General features: G+C 37.9%; 2 protein-coding genes across 4 annotated transcripts; one reads left to right on the top strand and one right to left on the bottom strand.

The window, feature by feature from the left end:
• Window positions 1-1364: 1364 nt before the first annotated feature.
• On the top strand, window positions 1365-8106 carry LOC105053227 (endoplasmic reticulum oxidoreductin-1). Of its 2 annotated transcripts, XM_010934323.3 has the most exons (10): window positions 1368-1701; window positions 1889-2020; window positions 2256-2511; window positions 2649-2759; window positions 3986-4104; window positions 4219-4323; window positions 6233-6435; window positions 6516-6639; window positions 7534-7699; window positions 7793-8106. In XM_010934323.3, the coding sequence occupies exons 1-9, from the start codon at window positions 1534-1536 to the stop codon at window positions 7681-7683; spliced, it is 1368 nt and encodes a 455-aa protein (XP_010932625.1). In that variant the 5' UTR covers window positions 1368-1533; the 3' UTR covers window positions 7684-7699; window positions 7793-8106. The 2 variants fall into 2 exon arrangements, with proteins under 2 accessions (XP_073108283.1, XP_010932625.1); XM_073252182.1 differs by lacking the exons at window positions 7534-7699; window positions 7793-8106 and having other exon boundaries at window positions 1365-1701; window positions 6506-6639.
• Window positions 8107-14085: 5979 nt separating this feature from the next.
• LOC105053213 (uncharacterized) lies at window positions 14086-18827 on the bottom strand. 2 transcript variants are annotated; one of them, XM_010934312.4, is made up of 6 exons: window positions 18747-18827; window positions 18603-18666; window positions 16938-17010; window positions 16787-16835; window positions 16100-16223; window positions 14086-14309 (listed from the first exon to the last, which is right to left on the bottom strand). In XM_010934312.4, the coding sequence occupies exons 2-6, from the start codon at window positions 18603-18605 to the stop codon at window positions 14235-14237; spliced, it is 324 nt and encodes a 107-aa protein (XP_010932614.1). In that variant the 5' UTR covers window positions 18606-18666; window positions 18747-18827; the 3' UTR covers window positions 14086-14234. The 2 variants fall into 2 exon arrangements, with proteins under 2 accessions (XP_010932614.1, XP_073108285.1); XM_073252184.1 differs by having other exon boundaries at window positions 18603-18775.
• Window positions 18828-19425: the final 598 nt, after the last annotated feature.

The following is a 19425-nucleotide window of genomic DNA, read 5'->3' on the forward strand; positions in this document are numbered from 1 at the left end:
TCGACTTCAAATCACCGGTTGGAACTCTTTAATCCCTTATAAGTATAGAGAGAGAGGTTCTTGTGAACCTACATGGTGGGCTACTCACTATATTGTTTAGAAAAATAAAATGTATTAATTACAGAATCCCTGCTCTTTTATCATCTACCATAGTTATGAAATCTCCTAGCACTTGCCGGATATTGGTTTTGTTTGCTGATGAACAAAAACAGTAATGAAAATTTATACAACACCTGCTAACACCTTTTAAGTATTTTATATTTAAAATATGGGTTCTGTTTTTAGTTTTTTTAAATTTTGATATGACTCTTATTGACATCAACAATTAAATCCTTGCTCATAAATTTTTCACAAGTTAACAATATAAATAACTAATTATTAAATTTTTCACAATATGAAATCCTGTTCTCTGTTATTTGAGAAGGTGCCATCTTTCCAAAGAGGACTTGGTCCAATTATCGGCTTTTCTCTTCCAAGGACTTACTTTTGTGGAAAGCATAAAGTTATATTCCGGTGGTGGTACATTACATAGCCATTGGCCATCCCATTGTAACTTGTGTTGCCTCCAAAATCCACCTTATCTTGGGGGTCCCGGTCAGTCTCCATCCCATTCAGAGGTATTGTTAGTGCCTCTTCCCAGGCTCTGGGTCTTAAAAGCATCGTTAAACTTGCAGAGGAAAACTACTTCACACTCAATACATGCATAATTCTTCACTGTCAATGAAAATTAGTTTTAAGGATCTACCTGGCAATATCTTGCAGGATCCTGTAGGATGGAAGATGAAGGACATGGGTAGGGAGGATGGGAGGAAGCAAAAGAAGGGAAAGAGATGGTGCTACTCTGTCTGTTCTTCCATGGAAATTTAAGTATCAGGTTTACCTTCTAATCAGGCTGGTAAGCCAAGTATGAAAGATATGATGGCTTGAAAAATACTGAGAAGGATGTTGAACTCAAGCCTGACATATTTTCCATGAAAAATATATGGCTTCAACGAATGCCCTCTGGTTGCTAACTTGGGAGCACACATTTTTTTATTGTGGATACTTATTTTAAACAACTAATAAACACATATATTATATGAATGCATATTTTCAGAGACAGAAAGCATAGTTCTTGAACGTATGATATACGTTCACAGGCTATTGTGTTTTTATGGGGTTAAGAGCAAAACCGTTTAAAATAATATAACTTGGTGTTTTTAAAAAATAAAAATTCAGTTCATGATTATTTTATGACGCAATTACTTAACTTTGGAAAATATAGTTTTGTAACGGTTTATGGTAACCGCCATTATTATTATTATTATTATTGGTACAAACCGGGTTTTTTTTTTTTTTTTTTTTTTGGCAACACACCGTAAAGCCGGGTCTCCGTCTACCTCTCGCTCTCTCCGTGGAAACTTCCTCAAAGAAAATAAAAACCCCACTCCGGTGACCTTTTCAGCTAGGATTTTTTTCCACTCTCATTTGAAGGTTTCTACGGGTTCGTTCTCGAGAACGAATCGAAGCCTAGGGTTTCCTTCGATATTTCCAATGGGGAGCGGAGACCGCAGCGGCGGCGGAGCCGGCGGCTGGACGGGACGAAAGTGGGGCTGGGCGGCGGGGGCTCTGATTGCCGTCCTCCTAGCCACGGCTGTGACGTCGAGAACCTCCCCCAAGATCACCCTCTTCGGGATCACCGACAAGCCCTGCGAATGCTCCGTAAGCCTCTGTTCTTGTTTCCTCCGCCAAGATTGAATCTTGATGATGATGTTTTCATCTAATTGGGATTCAGTTGGTCGGATCGATGGGCGGGGTTTGTTAAAGTTGGAGTCTTGGGAATGAGATTGCAAGAACGGTTCTTGTTTTGAATTTTTTGCTGGTGAATTAAAGAATGAATTCTTCTCAGGAATCGAAGAGATACACGGGAATAGTGGAGGATTGTTGTTGTGATTACGAAACAGTGGATTCTCTGAACAATGAAGTGTTGCATCCGATACTACAGGATCTCGTTGCCTCCCCATTCTTTCGATACTTTAAGGTAAATGGTCCATGGATTTTATTTTATAAGTTGTATTAGTAATTTGAGATTCCATTCTCAATTTTCTTGCATTCCTTTCTGTTTAGCTAGCTGTATAATACTACTTTTAATATCCGATATTCTGGTCGTGGTAGTGCTATTATGCACAGTAGGATAATTTGTTATGTTGGAGCTTATAGTCTTTTCTTTTCCGGTTTTCTGATTATTGTGTGATCACATACCATGATCATGGTAGGTTAAACTGTGGTGTGACTGCCCATTCTGGCCTGATGACGGGATGTGCCGTCTTCGGGATTGCAGTGTCTGTGAGTGTCCAGAAAGTGAGTTTCCAGAGCCATTTAAGAAGCCCTTTCAAGGGCTTTCTGCTGATGATCTGATCTGTCAGGAGGGAAAACCACAGGCTACCGTTGATCGTACACTAGATAGAAAAGTTTTCAGAGGGTGGATTGAAATTGACAACCCATGGACGCATGATGATGAAACTGATAATGGTAGAGTTTCAGTACTGCATGATGCCTTGTTTGCCTTATTTTGTTTGCAATGCTTGTTATATTATTGCAGTTGGTTTACCATAGTGAATGGTAATTTATGCCCCGCTTTTTTTTTTTTTTCTTTTTTTCTTTTGCAGATGAGATGACATATGCGAACCTTCAGCTAAACCCTGAGCGCTACACTGGTTATGCAGGTCCATCAGCTAGGCGGATATGGCAAGCTATTTACACTGAAAATTGTCCAAAATGTTAGTTCAATTAACTTGTCTATACTGGCAAATATTCTCAGTCGTGAGTCATAGCTTCTTTTATTCTGTACATGGCATGTTCTTGAAGCTAAAAGATTTTTGATTGCTTGAGAGAGAAATGCCCTAGTGCACATGAGATACACAATTAGGTGGAGGTTTGGACATTTAAAGAAGCATACTGGCAGGTCTAGAGAAGGCCAAACTATGTTAACAAATATATTATAAAGAAATGTGTTGAAGAGAAACTAATATTTGAATTGATTGTTTGAATAAGAGCCTACCTAGAATTTGTACTTCGGCAACATTAATCTTTAAATGATCTTCTTGTAACTATTTTTTTTTTTGTCTTCTGCACACTGTTGTCCACAATATGTGATCCCCCAATGTCCAAATAAAGTAGCTCTTTGAGAGTGAAGTATGATGCTCATTTAAACCATCCTTCTTGCTTACTATAATGAAAAGAAAACCATGCATATAGTGCCAATTTATGCTTGTCATAATGCGAATTGCAGGTTAGGACATTGTAGCAATGATGTTACAAGAGAAATTTCTTATTTGTCTGTGAATGGTGGATGCAGGTACCTGGATTTGATAACTAATCTCTTCTTTAGATTTCTTTGTAGGATTTTCTAACATCTGGAACACTAAAAATAGTTAATGATTTAGATTATGGATTATCATCCTATTTTATTAATATTCAGTCTGGCAGTTCTTTGTAGGGAGGAAGAGAGAGAGAGAGCACCTTGTTGATAAGTGCAAAGTGCCATGATGGGCAGTACATTTGTCATGGTCATGCACTATAGCCCTTTCACATTTTTTTTTTATTTAATATATTTTAGATGCTGAGGAACATAACTTATACAGGGTAGCTGATATCTTTCTGTAACAAAATTGAAAAGATAAAAGGCTTTTAAATTTTCTTGAGCAGCATGTGCCAGAGCAGTTTCAGGTAGTTTGTAACTATGAATTAGCTTCGTATGGGGCTCCTCCAAACTATCTTAGACTTACAATCTTCATGCAACTAGGTGGTGTACTTTGTGTAAAGAACAATGATATATTCATGACGCACATGGCCGAATCCGGTGACATGTGATATTTATGACTTATGATACTAAAAAATTACTATGCAAAACTTGAATCAGCATAGGATGGTTGCTACTTGCTAGTCTACTAGTTGGTTTACTGGAATAGGTTGTTAAAGATCTTATTGCCTTCTACTTCTTCAGATCCTTCAGGAGAATTTTGCCAGGAGAAAAGAGTGTTGTACAAGCTGATTTCAGGACTGCATTCCTCAATTTCAGTTCACATAGCTTCTGATTATCTTCTTGATGAAGCTAGCAATTTGGTTATGCCTCTTACTTGAACTTGTTGCAGCATTTTCTAATCATAATAAAGTTGCTTGTATTAAAGATTTTGTGACAGTTTTTCCTGACATCTTTCTTCCCTTGCGTGATTGCAGTGGGGCCAAAATCTTGACGTGCTTTATGAACGTGTTTTGAAGCACCCAGATCGTGTCAGTAACTTGTACTTCACCTTTCTTTTTGTTCTCCGGGCGGTTACAAAGGTAAATTTGTTTAATCACTGCAGTTTTGCTTTTTAACTTTGGGATGTTTATATGATATTAGTGCTTTCATCTGATCACCTTCTACCATAGCATTCATGATTTTAAAAATGTCTATCTGTTTAATGTCTATCCCCTTATTTTTCACATATTGGTTTTGGATTTTTCTGTATGCATGGTCTTGACTTGTGAGCCTTATCCCAGATGTGGGTTGGCTTTATTGTTCAAATTTTGAGAAATTTTAACTACCCACTCAAAACCTGAAGCCAGCTATTTGTGAATCAGTGTTGAATTTCTGGTGAAAGCAACTTTGATCAAGAGAGGGATCTGCCATATATAAGATCATGAAGCTAATGAGAAGTACTCTTTGATTTCCCTATACTTTGAGAGAGTTTAGATAGAGTGGAAGGGCAAAGTTCTGTGTATGGAGTTGCATTCATGTTTAAGTTACAAGTTACTGGTATGGGCATGTGCATGTGCATGTAAGGGTAATCACGGATGGCTGTGATTATATGAAAGGAAGCACTAGCGGCTGTGGTCCCTATCTGATAAATGCACTCTCACTTTGAGTTGATGCAGTCCTTTAGTTTCTCTGCCTTCAGAAAAAGCTGAGCGAAGGTGCATTCTTTTATTAAAACAAGGGGCAATGGCAGATTTTTCATGTGGAAGGAGGGTAACGGCTCACAATCAAAGGCTCAGAGTATCTGTGTTATAATAGCAGAGATTAGACCATTCAATTTTAATATAAGTTGGATTTTTAACTTATTTGTGTGTGGTCCTTTACAATCAAGATTTTGGGGATATGTGTAGGATGCTATGTGATAAGAACCAAAATGTGCACCTGCCATGTTATGTGGTCACTGAATACTATCAAGACTTGAAATTTTGTGAGGCATTTATACATTAACCTATGGATTGAATTGTTAGCAGTGAAGAATGTACATGATGAGCATGGCATAGAAGAGGATGCTAATGGTAGAGTTAGAAACAGGAGCATTTGATAAAGCTAAAAAGAGGTACTTATGCTATATATAGCTGCCAAAAAAGGATAACTGTTATAAGCATGCACGGGACATGGCTTTTATGCAGGCATAGTGAGGGGAGTTTTACACTCAGTTTGAGTGGAATACGAGACCAAGAAAGATGATGATTGAAATGTCAAGATGGAAATTTGATGATGGGAAAAATTCAGGGTGACTGTGATGCTGCTACCTGCTACCGTATGTGCAACACCTCTTTCTGATCTGTGCTAGATCTACCACTCCTACCAATTCTGTTAGAATGAAGAGAAAACAGCTGGCTGCCAGCTTGGACATGGAAACATGCCATGCTTCTAGTACATATCTGTTGCAGGTGTCAGGCATATAGGCAGGGTAAGTGGCATGCATGTTTTTTTGCCCTCCTTATTCTATAGAATGTTTGTATCGTTATGTGATTATGACTTCCTGAGGTAAGGGATGCCAGAGACACCCTGCTAGTACCCTATTAGGTGCCTGGGCAGTCTTAGACTACTGCTTGTGAGTTTGTGATTTGTTACTCCGGGAATATGCCCTGGTGGGCTGGGGTTGAAGTGTTGAGGGAAACACCGCTTCAAGGCTCGAGACCTGACCTCTTGCTTGAAAGTGAGAGGGCATTGATGTTTTTATTATAAAGATTTTCATGCTTGTGTGTTTACATTGTATGTCTCTCCCAAGGTAAAGCATGCTCTTTGATAAAGGATAGATGTGAGAAAGTAAAAAGACGATGTCTGATCAGATAGATAAAGGAAGTGATCTTAATATAAGTTGCATGATTTTACTTTTATGCAACGTCAATTATTCACACTTAATAAACTTTTGCATGATTTATCTTTCCTTTTGGTGGGAGGTTTGCTCTCTATCCTTACAATGTTGCTCCTCTTGATGTGTTTCAGGCTGCAGATTATTTGGAACAAGCTGAATATAACACGGGCAACTTAGAAGAAGATCTGAGAACACAATCACTGGTGAGGCAGCTAGTTTATAATCCCAAGATACAAGCTGCTTGCCCACTACCATTTGATGAAGCCAAACTCTGGCAAGGTGAAAGTGGGCCTGAACTGAAGCAGCAGATCAAAAAGCAATTCAGAAATATAAGGTTCGAACCTTGAACTCCATGTCATGGTGTCCCAAAAGCCTAGATCATGTTAATCTAACCAGTTTCTTAGTAAATTGTAGTGCATTGATGGATTGTGTTGGATGTGAGAAATGCCGTCTCTGGGGAAAGCTTCAAGTTCTTGGTCTTGGCACTGCACTGAAGATCCTGTTTTCAGTCAATGGCCAAAACCTCATGAGTCAGCCTGTAAGTCACTTTCGTGTTATTGTTGTACCTTTTACAGTAGGAAGATGTTTATGTTTCTTTCACAAGCAAAAGAAAACATAACATTAAGTATGCATCATCAATTTACAGCCCAGAAACTTGGATTGTGACTCAGCAAGCTTGATTTATCGCCCTTACCATTACTATTGCTAAAGTAATTGTGTGCACATTCATTTACTGAAAGAATTGTATACATTTAGTGCCCCTCATTTACTTATTCCATGAACCATGCCGCAAGGACCTTTCCATCTTTATAATAAGTAGATATCTGTAGATCTTATGTGATGCTAGTAGGATCAAGCTGTCAAGGAGGCTTGAGTAGGTTCACTTTCGTGTGCTTTTCTTCTTTTTTTTTTTTTTTTAATGTTTTACCATTTACTTATATAGTTGTTTAACTGAATTACGCTTCTTATAAAGGAGGATGCTCAACATTGTTTCATGTCAGATGTAATAAGCTCTAGATGGTGTCAAGTGTGACTTGATCTTGATCCTAATAAATTCAAATACTTTCTGTATATGTAAAAGCCATGCCATGTTCTTGTGTGTAGCAATGTCATGTTCTTGTATGCTTTCATAATTGGGTTGCATTTTTGGTTTTCCATTCTTCCAAATTCTTTTTGGTCTGTAAGTGCCCCCAAAGATTTTTTTTTTTTTTCTTTTTTGTACCTCTCTTTTTTTCTTTTCTTTTCCATTTTTTTGTGTGTGCGTGTGCGTGTGTAGGTTTCATGTTTCTGGTTCCTTTGAGGTGACTAATGTAGTTTCTTTGGCATACTGTGAAGGAAATGATACATCAGTCAGTAACATTTTTGTGAATTCCCATATGTTCTTGCAACCATGGTTCTGTATCTGATAGCAGAATTTGTGTTTGGCTTTCAGCTGCAGCTGCAACGAAATGAAGTTATAGCTTTGGTGAACCTTTTAAATAGACTTTCAGAATCTGTTAAACTTGTTCATGAAATGGTGCCTTCTATTGAGAAAACCATGGAAAGACAGGTTTCTCCACCCAAACGCAAGAATAGTTCATAGCAAAGAATTTTCTATGGTAAGACTTCTTTGTGCTTCATCTTGTTTGAGTCAAATTGTATTAGACTGGAACCTTCTGCGTCCTGACATGTTCTGGCTTCTGAACTAGCAGGGATCGAGAACATTGTAGAGTCGGAGCTGTGTAAACGGCATGTATTTTCAAGGACAACACTGAAGTGGTATACAGAACAACCAATAGAGGGTTGTGGAATTACCGGGGACTTGAATAGTTCCCCATTGTACTACAAATTCTGTGACAGATTAACAGATGAATATGCAAAAGTTCGTTCGGTGTCTGGTCTTTAGTTCTGAAGATCACTCAAATGGCATGACTGCTGAATAATGCATCCTGCATCTGTTTGTATGAGTTGCAAATTTATACATTTCTATTGTACTTGAAGAGTTGCAAATTGATTTATTAAGGAATTTTTTTTTTTTTTTTTGTAACACCTGTCTAATATATTTCTGATCCTTCAGACACAGAATGCTATTGTGATAGTGAATGGAACTGGGTTTTCGGAAGGAGTTTGTACCTATTTACCGACAACAAAAAAAAAAAAAAAAAAAAGAAGAAGAAAAGAAAAATAGAGAGTTTGTGCCTCTTCTGGGAAAGTGGAAAGGGAGGTGTTGATGGTTGATGGCTATTCGTGAAAGCGAGCGAGGGGTGCGCGGTGGCAGGCTCCTGGCCAACAGCCGGGTGGCCTCCAACAAGCCGGGGGAAGAAATGCAGCAGGGTGCTTCACCGCCTCCGCCTGGCTTCGACAAGCTGGCGACTTAGGATGGTGCACTGCAGAGGACGTGGGCACATGTCGCTAGATGTTGTCCAAGAAGGAGGTACGAGACAACACCTCCCTCGATGGTGGCCGTTGCCAATTGGCTACGAGCCACGTTCAACCAGGCTGTGACCAGGAGAGAGATCGTTGTATTCTGGGAGCAGGACATGCTCCGCGTTTCTGGGAGTGCCGGGATAAAAGGCCGCGGCCATGAATGCTGCCTCTCCTGCCGGAGTTCTCGGAACCAACCACGCCGATTAATTTTGCTCGCCAGCTATCCGCCGGGATCCGTCGGTTCCCGACGTCCAAGTGGGCTGCCAGCGGCTAGGTTGTAAACCTAACATTTAAGCCTGAACGTTAATCCAATCATTTAAGCTAATCAAGTCTGGAGGGGGCATACGACTTCCCAGATCCAGGGCACAATTATAGGTCAAGGCAACGCCACACCTGGATGGTCTTGCACAAAGGAGTCCAATGCTATGTTGGTAGGACGAGTTGGCCGCTTCTGCGTGTCAAGTATTTCTGTGAAACTTTATCTTGGGGAGTTATTCAATCTATTCTTCGTATACTTGATCTCTGTGGTGGAGTGCAGAAGTAATTGGAGACGAGTTGGGCAGGGGTGCCCTATCTTGAAGACAAGTCTCATGGGCATTATATAATTTGACGTCTCATGGGACCTATAAGAGCCAATGGCGATGGAGCACAAGTGTGGCTAATGGAATATCGGTTGGAACATATTGTTAGAGCTGGCCTAAGGATCAAGGACAACGAAATAGATCATGTTAAGGAGAGGATAATATGGTGAAGGAGTTTATCTTTTAATAATATTTATTTGATGGACAAATTTGGATTCTAGTACTATGGCAATGCATAGTGACGTGTAAGTAGGCTGTGAACAATGAATGTTGGGCAGTATGAATGATGTGCAAGTACTATTACTAGTAGTTGGACACCATGAACATGGTCGAGCAATATAGCTGTGGATGGGAAAGCATGTTGAGGATAGAATGCCGATATGTGGTAAAGGAGCTTGTGCAAAGCTTGGATGGTGGGATCGGGGCTTGGACATGAATGGTCAACCATGCTTCTAGGGGTTGCGAGGCATGTTAGCTTAGTGGTTTAGCTGAATGACACTAGAGGATGTTTTGCCTTTGAGGCTCATGCATTATAGTGCACAGTTATATCATATGGGTTTGATCTATGTATTCTTGAAAGACAGCATGGTGGCAAATTAATGGCACAACGGATATGCCGTGTCATGGAGGTATTTTACTAGGCATTATGATATCCGAGTTAGCATTACTTGGCTTGTGGGGTCAAAGACATAGAATCGATAGAGCTGTCTGGTTACAGAGCACACGTGCAAAGAGATTATGCTGTGGCATGGAGGTGCCTATGAGTGTTTCATTTGACCCAAAGGGTCAAGTTGCTTGCAGGTACCAAAGGATATCGCATGTGTTTAGTATGTAATATAAAGTCTTGTTTTTTTTCACCTCTTTTAGGAAAGGTTGCTAAATTGAGAAGTAGAGCATCTGCTTTGCTTTTTAGTATCATAATATATATATATATATATATATATATATATATATATATATATATATATATATATATATATATATATATATATATATATATATATATATATATATGAGCTTTGTTCACAATTTCCAGGCGATTATAGGTCAGCTGCAATGACCTAGCCAAGCTGATACTTTTTCTGAATTCAGGCAATCATCAAATGCTGGTGTATACGTAAATCAGATTGTTCTCGAGGATTGGCCCTATCAGATTTCCTAAGTTGCAGTTATACATGACCTTGGCATCTAAAGGATTGTTGGTTAAACCACATGATTAGATTGCTGAATCATGAACTGGTATCTCATTGTATTTTAATACATATCTGCTTGCATGCACCATCATCTATCTGCATAATCTCATAACAGCATCAAAGATGATGCCTCAGCTTGATTTATGGGATGTTGGCCCTTGACCCTATTTTACTTGTTCATCCTCATCATCTATGTTTAATAGATAAAGCTAGTTGTCTCAACGAAGTCACAATGTCCTATAATCTATGATCCCCAAATCTAAGCTAAATTAGATATAGGAGCCTCCACACTGGTCTTTGAGGCCTTTTTTAAACTTTTTTCCATAAATACATGGATGACTGTATATCCACAGGATGATAAATTGGGCCACATGACCAAACGGTGCATGCATTGCTGGCCAACTAACTGCAGAGTCTCGCTACACTAGGAACTTAGGTTATGTTTGTTTACAGAAAGTTAAACTTTAGAATGGGAATGGGTATGAGTAACTCCAATTCTAATTACTTGACGAGGAGGGTCTCATTTCTATTTTGATCTTTAAGGAGAATGAAAATACTCTAATCTCTCAAAATCCAATCTTTACGCTCTCTTAAAATTTAAATTCTATTCTAATTCTGATTCCGATTTCAGTTATCAGTTAAATACATTAGGAGATATTGTCATTCTAATTCTCATTTTAATTCATTTTGATTTTAATTTTAATTTCGATCATGAATCAAATATATCTTTATTTTTTTTAAAAAAAGAAACAAAAAAATACTCCCCACATTATACTTATCCATGTCGGAATACTTGGAGATGCACCATCATCCAAGCTGATAAATGACTGAGTAGTACACGCATCATTTGTCAACAACATGGTCCCACATCACTACAGACCTACTCTTTTTTTTTTCAATAAAAGAAAGAGAGGAATACTTACCTGCATCATACTGATGCAAGACGGAATACGTGGAGAAGCACCATCATCCATGATTCAATAATCTCTGGATCCAGTTGCTATGCAGTGGAATGTAATTAATAGAACAACACCCAGTTACTTTAAATCATACAACGTTTTTCATGATTTTTAAGCAATATTTGACTAGTGGACCTCATCCAAGAGCAAGGAGAGGTGCCAACCAACTGAATTAATAGTTGTTGTCACTTCAAACCATTCTATTCACAACTAATTTTTGTTGCATGGTCAATGTCATGACCTAGAAAATAAAACCTTGGAGGGCATCATTGCAAGTACTCAAATCAAAAGGTGCTTCACAAATAGGCTTGCCCAATAAATTAGATATCCCTTGTTTGAGAACCACAATAACTTCTTTTCTTTTTCATCAAACAAATAATAATAATTTCTTTTTTCCCCCCGAGATTTATGTCTGCTTTTTATTATTAAATTTAATTACCAGCGCTGAGGCAGTTGGAGGGGTCCGTTACCGGAGCGCGCCCCTTTGCTTCAAACTCGGGTTTCCATTTGCTTTCGTCCAACCCACCCTTCAGTTCCTCGTTGAAGCCTCTCCCCACAACACACAGGTAGTTTAACTAAAATCTAATGTTCATAGCCCCTTTAGTTCTACTCTCTACTTAACACTCTATTTTTTCTCTCTGGGCTGTCATTTGGAGATCTTTTTTCCCTTACTTTTATTTTGTACATGTTAAGCACTACAATGAGTGCAGAGAACAGCTTTCATTTCCTCGCATTTTGATCAGCTTTCATTTTGCAAACGATGGATTGATGTTCGCTCTGTGTATGCATGAAAATAGCTTCTTTTAAGGTCTTGATTTTATGTTACTGTTCTGCGATAATGCTTCTTATAATCTGACTAAAAAAACTTGCAAACTTTCATATGAAGTCGTTCTTGATTTTCGCAATCCAACTCTATTGGATATCAATTATAAGCAGTTACGCCCGCAGCAAATAGTAAAATAAAGTGAAACTTGATCCGGCAGCACCACGATTTCTTCCATGATCCAAAACACTTATCATGGAGAAGAAGTGGAAGCCACTTCATAATGGCTGCCACTAATTAAAGGAATAGCTACCTTAAAAGACTTTTAAGGGAGTTGCAGAAGATGCTGATATGGTTAGATGCCACGCATAAACATACTAACTGAGGTCTAAATTTCCGTCTCAAGAGCATCTGTAAGCACGTGAGTGCAGGGGAAATAAATGTACAAACACCCGCATTACAGATGCCGTCAAACCTCTGTCAATTTACAAATACTTGCAAGCAAGGGATGGCTTTCCATCTTCAGATTTAGACTAGACTATGTAATAACCAGTAACAAAGGAATACTCTTTATCATCATGTGAGCGCAGGGGAACATGGAAGAAGTGGCCTCACCAGGATTAAGTGCGGCTCCAATCATTACCGAACCAATGTCCACCACCAAAAACCAACAGCCTTTTTGTTACTCCACCTTTGTTTGCTGCTCTTGTTTGCATACCTGTTCACCGGAAGTGCAGGTGAAGCACAAAAGGAAGAGGAGCCTGATGAAGATGCTGTCTTCTTGGCCCTCAAAATAACTGCAACTACCATAGGATCTAATACAGCCCACTCTTGTCCCAGCGGAATAAGGTGGTTCTATACTCCTTTTTTTTGTCAATCTATGCCAATTGGCCCTCAAAATAACTGCAACTACCATAGGATCTAATACAGCCCACTCTTGTGCCAGCGGAATAGGATGGTTCTATACCCCTTTTCCTGTCAATCTATGCCAGACGTCCAAGGGATGTTTGATTCACAATTAAAATCAAAATGGATTGAAATTGAAATCGGAATGGTTAAATTCTTCGAAACATTTGATTCATGACCGGAATCAGAATTGAAACAAAAATTTTAACCTTTGAGAGAGAGAGAGAGAGAGAGAGAGTAGAAATTGAGTTTTACAAACCAAGTCTTAAAATTAAAATTGGAATGAAATTCCTTCCAACCAATGGTCAGAATGAAAATCACCCATTTTCATTCCAAATCCCAACTCCCTCCAACCAAACACCCCCTAATTTACTTGGTTCTTGAAAAACCTTTATAATTTGACTCGCCTGCCAGTTTCATCATGGGCTTTGCCTTACTCTGGTACCTTGTTATGGTCCTTAAATAAAGACCACCTTAGAACGAGAGAGAGAGAGAGAGAGTTGCAGCATCGGCCATTGCTGTAAACAAAGCCTAACAAACGTCAGGTACATAATTTTTGCCCGGTTCTAGCTATGGCTAAAAAGGCCATTCATACACACGGCACTAGAAGGAAGCTTCTTGAGGTAGCTGCGACTGCAAATGGTGAATTTGTGGACATCATGGATTGGACAACAGCAGCCCATCATTTTACAAAATGAAAGGTCGGATGGTCAAATGGAATGCAATGAAAAGCTCCTTAGCTTTGGACCTTTTGGCATGCATAGATATTTCACGCTTCGCTGATGGTATCTATTCTCACATAACATGGTTGCAATTGTGCCCTTGATACATACTGGTCAGAGAGGGATCAGACTGGTATGGCTACTTGTAAGTAAAACATAATTCTGATAAATAGTCTCACTGAAAAGTAATTTATGTGAAGGAAACCACGTAGTTTGGGGAAAAGACTGGATAATAAAATTACACCTGCTTTTGATCAAGGGGCAAAAATGAAAAAGTCTGGGACTACATTTTCATCATCTCATTGGGAGTCAAGATGATCTATACAGCCAAGGAAACTGGCTTCTAAATCAAGACAATGAGTTCAACTCTCAAGCTGATAATGGAACAACACTCGTATCCATGGCCTGTTTAGTTAAGTGATAATACGTAGTTGAAAAGATGGATGAAGCAAAATAAAAATGAGGAAAATGACCTTTAGCTGTAATAAACCAGTAGACAATTAGCCATTCTGAGGATCGGTGGAATGCAAATTAAATTCTTTCAGACAAATGATGAATTTTGTTAAGATGCAGTGTGTACTATTTCTTGAAATTCTTTACTATTCACCCTTTATTGTTGTCTCCATCTTCAGTCTCCTTGCCAGTTGCTATGAGCTTTGAGTTCTTAAGTTCCTCGAGCTGCAATAAGATTAGACAAAAAAAAAAAAAACAAACACAAATTGTAAAGACAATACAAGGTCGGTCATTTTAAGAAATAAAACAAAGATTTCTTTCAATTTTTTATCTTTCTTCAATTTTTCTTCATTGTCTAAAGGTATACAAGAGCAAAACTCATGACACTTGAAGGCATTCCAGCTAAAATTTTACAACCACCGTATCAGGCTACTTTGTGGAAGGAAAATAAGAAGCACGGTTGCAACACACAACACCATCTGCTCTATACCATGCCTAAGGTTTGGACATTCCCCAACACCATCTGCTCCATACCATGCCTAAGGTTTGAATATTCCCCAGTTTGGATCTAGTATGCTGATCATAGAGGTATCAGCTTTCACAAAGAATGAATAATCTGCAGGTCTTCTAGTGTCAAAAAGTGAAAAGAGAAAAGGAAAAGGCATCCATCCCCCATACAACTTGGTAAATCTTGCATCAACCTCCCTATGAATCTTACAGTGAATATCTATCAATTTTTCAGATGACTTAAAGCAATTAACATTGAGCCACAAATTGAACTTGACTTCATTAACTTGTAGTCAACTTCTAAAAGTGTGGCTCATTACCAACTAATTGCTTGGCTCACTGTCAATCATGGATCTGACTTTGCCTGCATAAGAAGGCCCATCGACACAAAATCATGAGAGCAACCAATAGCAATGACATGCCAAACAGGTGTCCTCTTAATTAACTTTCATGATTTTTGTGGCTTCTCCCAATGTGAAGATTAATCCACCTGTCTTTGTCTTAGCAGACCCGACCACCAGGAATCTTGAGAACCACTAAAGCTATATGCATTGTTGAACAAATCCTAACCAACTATTTGCAACAATATAATTATCGACTTCACTGTGGTCCAAAGTCCAAACAAAGTCCATCTTTCTCAATGGAGCCAGGGCATGAGAGACCTGGTGGTGGAAACAGATGAATGAGAGTGCCAAGCACCCAGGAGGAGCCATGAACTGGTCAAACTAGCCTTGGAGTTGTCAAAACATCTGCTGGATGAAGCATGATAGTCAAATCAGGCTAAGAACAGTGGGAAGATGGTCAGTGCCTAAGCCCAAGTGTCAGATATTGATGCCAGTACACAAACCAATGCTTGAGTTAGCACTGCATCAGGCCCAACATCAGCAGCCAAACTTGAAACGTAGAAGAGTTATCCAATGCCAAAAATGCAGCATCAGAACATCCAGAAATCTGGATATTTGCATCAAGAAAATGAAAATTTCCTAATGTTAACAGACCAATCTGACATGAGGACAGGATCCTCCAAACAACATTACCGGCCATCATAGCGCAGAATTCAAAGTAACATCATAGAACTAACTATTTCGACATCATAACAGAAATGTCCTGGGAATTTAACAAATTTAACAATGCCAAATTTCTGAGACAAAGTTACATGCATCCATGCTATGTGTAATGTAATGTATATATGGAATTGAAAGGACCATTTCTTTTTTGAGAGAAAACGAGAGGACCATTTCACACATTACCAAAATCAGATGAATATCATTGTGATGACAGTTGGTGGAGAAAACAGTTAGTCAGCCATACATTGTAACAGCTAAAAGAACTGATGAAGCATTCAACAGTAAATAAGAAAGAATTTATTGCCAGCATCCATGCTAAATACAAGTTAATTATATGTTCTATTTGTATGTTCTAATACAACATATGCAGGTCTATCTTACTATCTTGGCAGTTGCTTTAGGTAAATAGAAATATATTATTATTCATAACATAAAATTTACCTCTCTGCATGTTTCTCTGTGAGCTGCCAAGAGCTCGTCATACTTTAATTGCAAATCTGCCTTCTCAGCTTGTAGCTTTTCATATTCAGAAACTGATGGGCCTCCTAATTTCTGTTGAACAAACCTGGCAAATGAAAGATTTTTCACTCTCATTACATCAAACGTAAGAAATCTAACTTTATTTCCTTTTTAAAGGCAGAAAAAAGATAAGAAATAACTGCTGCAGTACAAATCTGTAGAAAGTAAAACATGGAAGCTTTTTCCTGAAGGAAGGTATAAGTGGAACTTGAGGTTTTCTTCATATAGGCTTTCTCGTGTAGAATTAGAAAGAACTCTTTCGATAATTCAATATCCATTTCCTTAGGCAACTGGCCATATAGGATTGAATTTTTTTTTTCTCTAGGAAATATTTGTTTTTGTCACTTAAGGAAGAAGCCTCTCTACACTTCCTTCAAGACAGGAAAAAAAAAAAAAGGTTTGGAGTCCCAAATTCACACTCATGCTGCTTCATCAAGGTACATAGTTTGCCCCCTTAAGCTACATAGCTGAATTTCATTATAAATCTTCCTTACCAAAAATACTCAAGCCAGAATCTCCACGTAAGCTTTATTTTTGTGTCCCAGAAAAAATAAAAAAGCATGATTTTTGTGAATTTAATGTTCAGACTAACATAATCAGAGAACTTACTCAACTGCAGATTGAGGCTTGTCATTTTCTTCATATAATGCAACTAGTACTGCAAGGAAAATACAGAATGGAAATTAACAATAATAGTGATTACCAAATATCTGAACTGATTTGCTGAAACAAAACAAACCCAACGAAGATGGATGAAAACCTTTAGTCAGAGCATCAAGAACACCACTGGACTCTAGATACTTCCTGAAAGCCTCCTTCTTTGCTTCTCTTTCCTGCACAAAACTTCATCTACTCAGGCACACACTTTGAAACAACTTATTTACGATAATGATTCATATAAACAGATTTAGATTTAGCAAAGGGGTGCCATCATAGTAGAAAATATATAAATTTTGTCTATGATACAGCTGTTAATCTTGTAAATCCACCCCCTGGATTTATTTCTACTTATGTTTAATCCCTGGCCTGTTTGCAAGTGTGTAAAAAAAATGGGATAAGCATGGATAAAAAACAAAACCATTTATGGGCGGCCTAAACACAAAATGCTAACTGTAGATCGGCGAAACATAACATGGCAATCAAAGAAAGGGTTGAGTTTCTCTCTATGCAAATGGAGATCTCTCTCTCTCTCTCTCTCTCTCTCTCTCTCTCTCTGATATAATGAATTATAAGTTTTTCTCTCTTTTTTTTTTCCAGGAGACAGGTTCAGTTGTAGCTTTTTACTTAACTAGTTTTCCCTTATGAAGGATTATAATTATTTTTATAATCACTCGCTTGTCAAAATCAATTAGGAACTCAAGCAGAGGCTGTTAACTCATCGAGTCGAACTTATTGTCAAACTGCCCTCTTATTTCCTGTTCCACTGTTAATTTTGCAGGGCAATGAATTCATTGTTCACTCCATCAAATTAAATTTTCACTTCGTTCATTTTATGTTCTTTGCTTCCAAGGTTTAAAAAACCAGCTTTTCTTTATTTAAAGGTCTTTTGTTCTTCTCTTTGTCATTAAATATGGAAATACAACTGGGGCAAAAAAACAGAAACAAAGGCTGCTAGTCAGATCATAGTTATTCCATGTTAAGAATATAAAGGCAGCATTCTGCAAAATTCCTGATCGAAATATTTGCAATCATCAGAAATCTTTAGTAAGTCAAATTTGAAGAAATTCCTTACCAATCAGCTTGGGGTTTTTTATTAGAAAGACAGGTCATATTCTATGTTAACAGTATAATTGCAACTCGGGAAGCCCAAATGAGTTTTTTTCTTTTTTCCCTCCAGAAATCTCGAATGAGTAACTTACTGTTGTTAATATTATCTACATAACTTGTTATTAATCCCAACAGCATCCTTTTGGCCCAGATCTATATCAATGTGGTACACTATCTATATCTGATGAGCAAGTTACAGGATATTCTTTTGCCAAGTTCAAAAAAAATTCCCATACAGAGGTGATTGCAAGTTGCAATTTTACATATACCTTAGCCAGAAAATCCTTTTATAGGTACATTGTAAGCCCATGCAAAGCTTAATATCTTGTCAGACCAAATGGCATTTTAAAAAAAAAAAAACAAAGAAATCTGATTCCATCCACCAAAACATAACGCTAAACACAACAATTTCTTAATTTCAGTAAATACGAATGTGATCTTTCGACATCAGCAAGAAAACAGACCCATCGAAAAAACAACACATAGAACACAACCAATAAAACCCAAAACACCTAAAAAAATGCAAGAAATAGGCTCGATTGTATGTGGACCAACATCATCATGAACATGGGAAATAACTTCGAGGAAGGGCAAATAGTCCAAAAAGACAAAATGCTGCATGTCAAAAAGAAGATGAAGTGTGATTTGAGGAACATACCATGTTTGGTGCATCAATCCCTGACAGTGTTCAACGGAGAAGAAGTCAGATCCGGAATCATGAACTGGAATTAGGGTTAGGGTTGGTGTCAAGAAAGATTGGGGGCCGATTGAGGGATGGACAAAGAGTTTGAGCAGTTAATACCCGCGGCGGTGACCGAATCCAAGAAAAAGCAAGAGCTCGGTAAAGAAAAGAAATTATTAAAGAAGGTTCTGGTTTCTTTAAGTTCTCATATTTTTTTCTTGAATAATTTTTATTTTCTCAGTGCAGGGTAGCGTGAGCAATAAGAAGCATTCGTACAAGATTTCAGGAAAAATTACGAAAATACCCTCGTGGGCCCAGTGCTCGGTTGTTTGGACCGTCGGATGAATCGGTTCTTTTCTGGTGACGTTGACTTTGACTTGCGAAGACAGAACGGAAAGGAAGGTTGGCAGCGCTGTCGGTGTCAAGCAGGCCCCACAAACAAGTAGCCGAATCTTCCAAATTATTCTCTTCCAAACACATTGAAAGATTATTATAGTAAAAAAAAACGTAAAGAGTATATAACAAAAAAAAAAAAAAATAAATAAAGAGTAAATAAATCAGAAATGGATTAGAAATACCTGTTAGATAGATAAGAGATTATTTGACTGCAATATTGTGTGATAGATAAATATACAAAACGTACCAAAAATTTCTACAAACAAGTAAAAAATGTAATTTGTTTTATAATTATAGTTATATTCTTGTTTGTCTCATGTAAATTTCAGATTCTTGGACGCTAGTTCGCATGATAGCCTCAGAATAATTTTATAATATATAATTTTTGAATATCAAATATATC

This window comes from Elaeis guineensis, chromosome 2, assembly GCF_000442705.2.
Source record: "Elaeis guineensis isolate ETL-2024a chromosome 2, EG11, whole genome shotgun sequence".
Classification (NCBI taxonomy): domain Eukaryota; kingdom Viridiplantae; phylum Streptophyta; class Magnoliopsida; order Arecales; family Arecaceae; genus Elaeis; species Elaeis guineensis.

Coding starts and splice junctions, on each gene's coding strand:
- LOC105053213 (XM_010934312.4), bottom strand. Junction 16,836..16,937: donor TCTTGATGCTCTGACTAAAG/GTTTTCATCCAT, acceptor TTTTCCTTGCAG/TACTAGTTGCATTATATGAA. Junction 16,224..16,786: donor AAGCCTCAATCTGCAGTTGA/GTAAGTTCTCTG, acceptor TTCATTTGCCAG/GTTTGTTCAACAGAAATTAG.
- LOC105053227 (XM_010934323.3), top strand. CDS start 1,534: ATGGGGAGCGGAGACCGCAGCGGCGGCGGAGCCGGCGGCTGGACGGGA. Junction 2,512..2,648: donor TGATGATGAAACTGATAATG/GTAGAGTTTCAG, acceptor TTTCTTTTGCAG/ATGAGATGACATATGCGAAC. Junction 6,640..7,533: donor AAAACCTCATGAGTCAGCCT/GTAAGTCACTTT, acceptor TTTGGCTTTCAG/CTGCAGCTGCAACGAAATGA.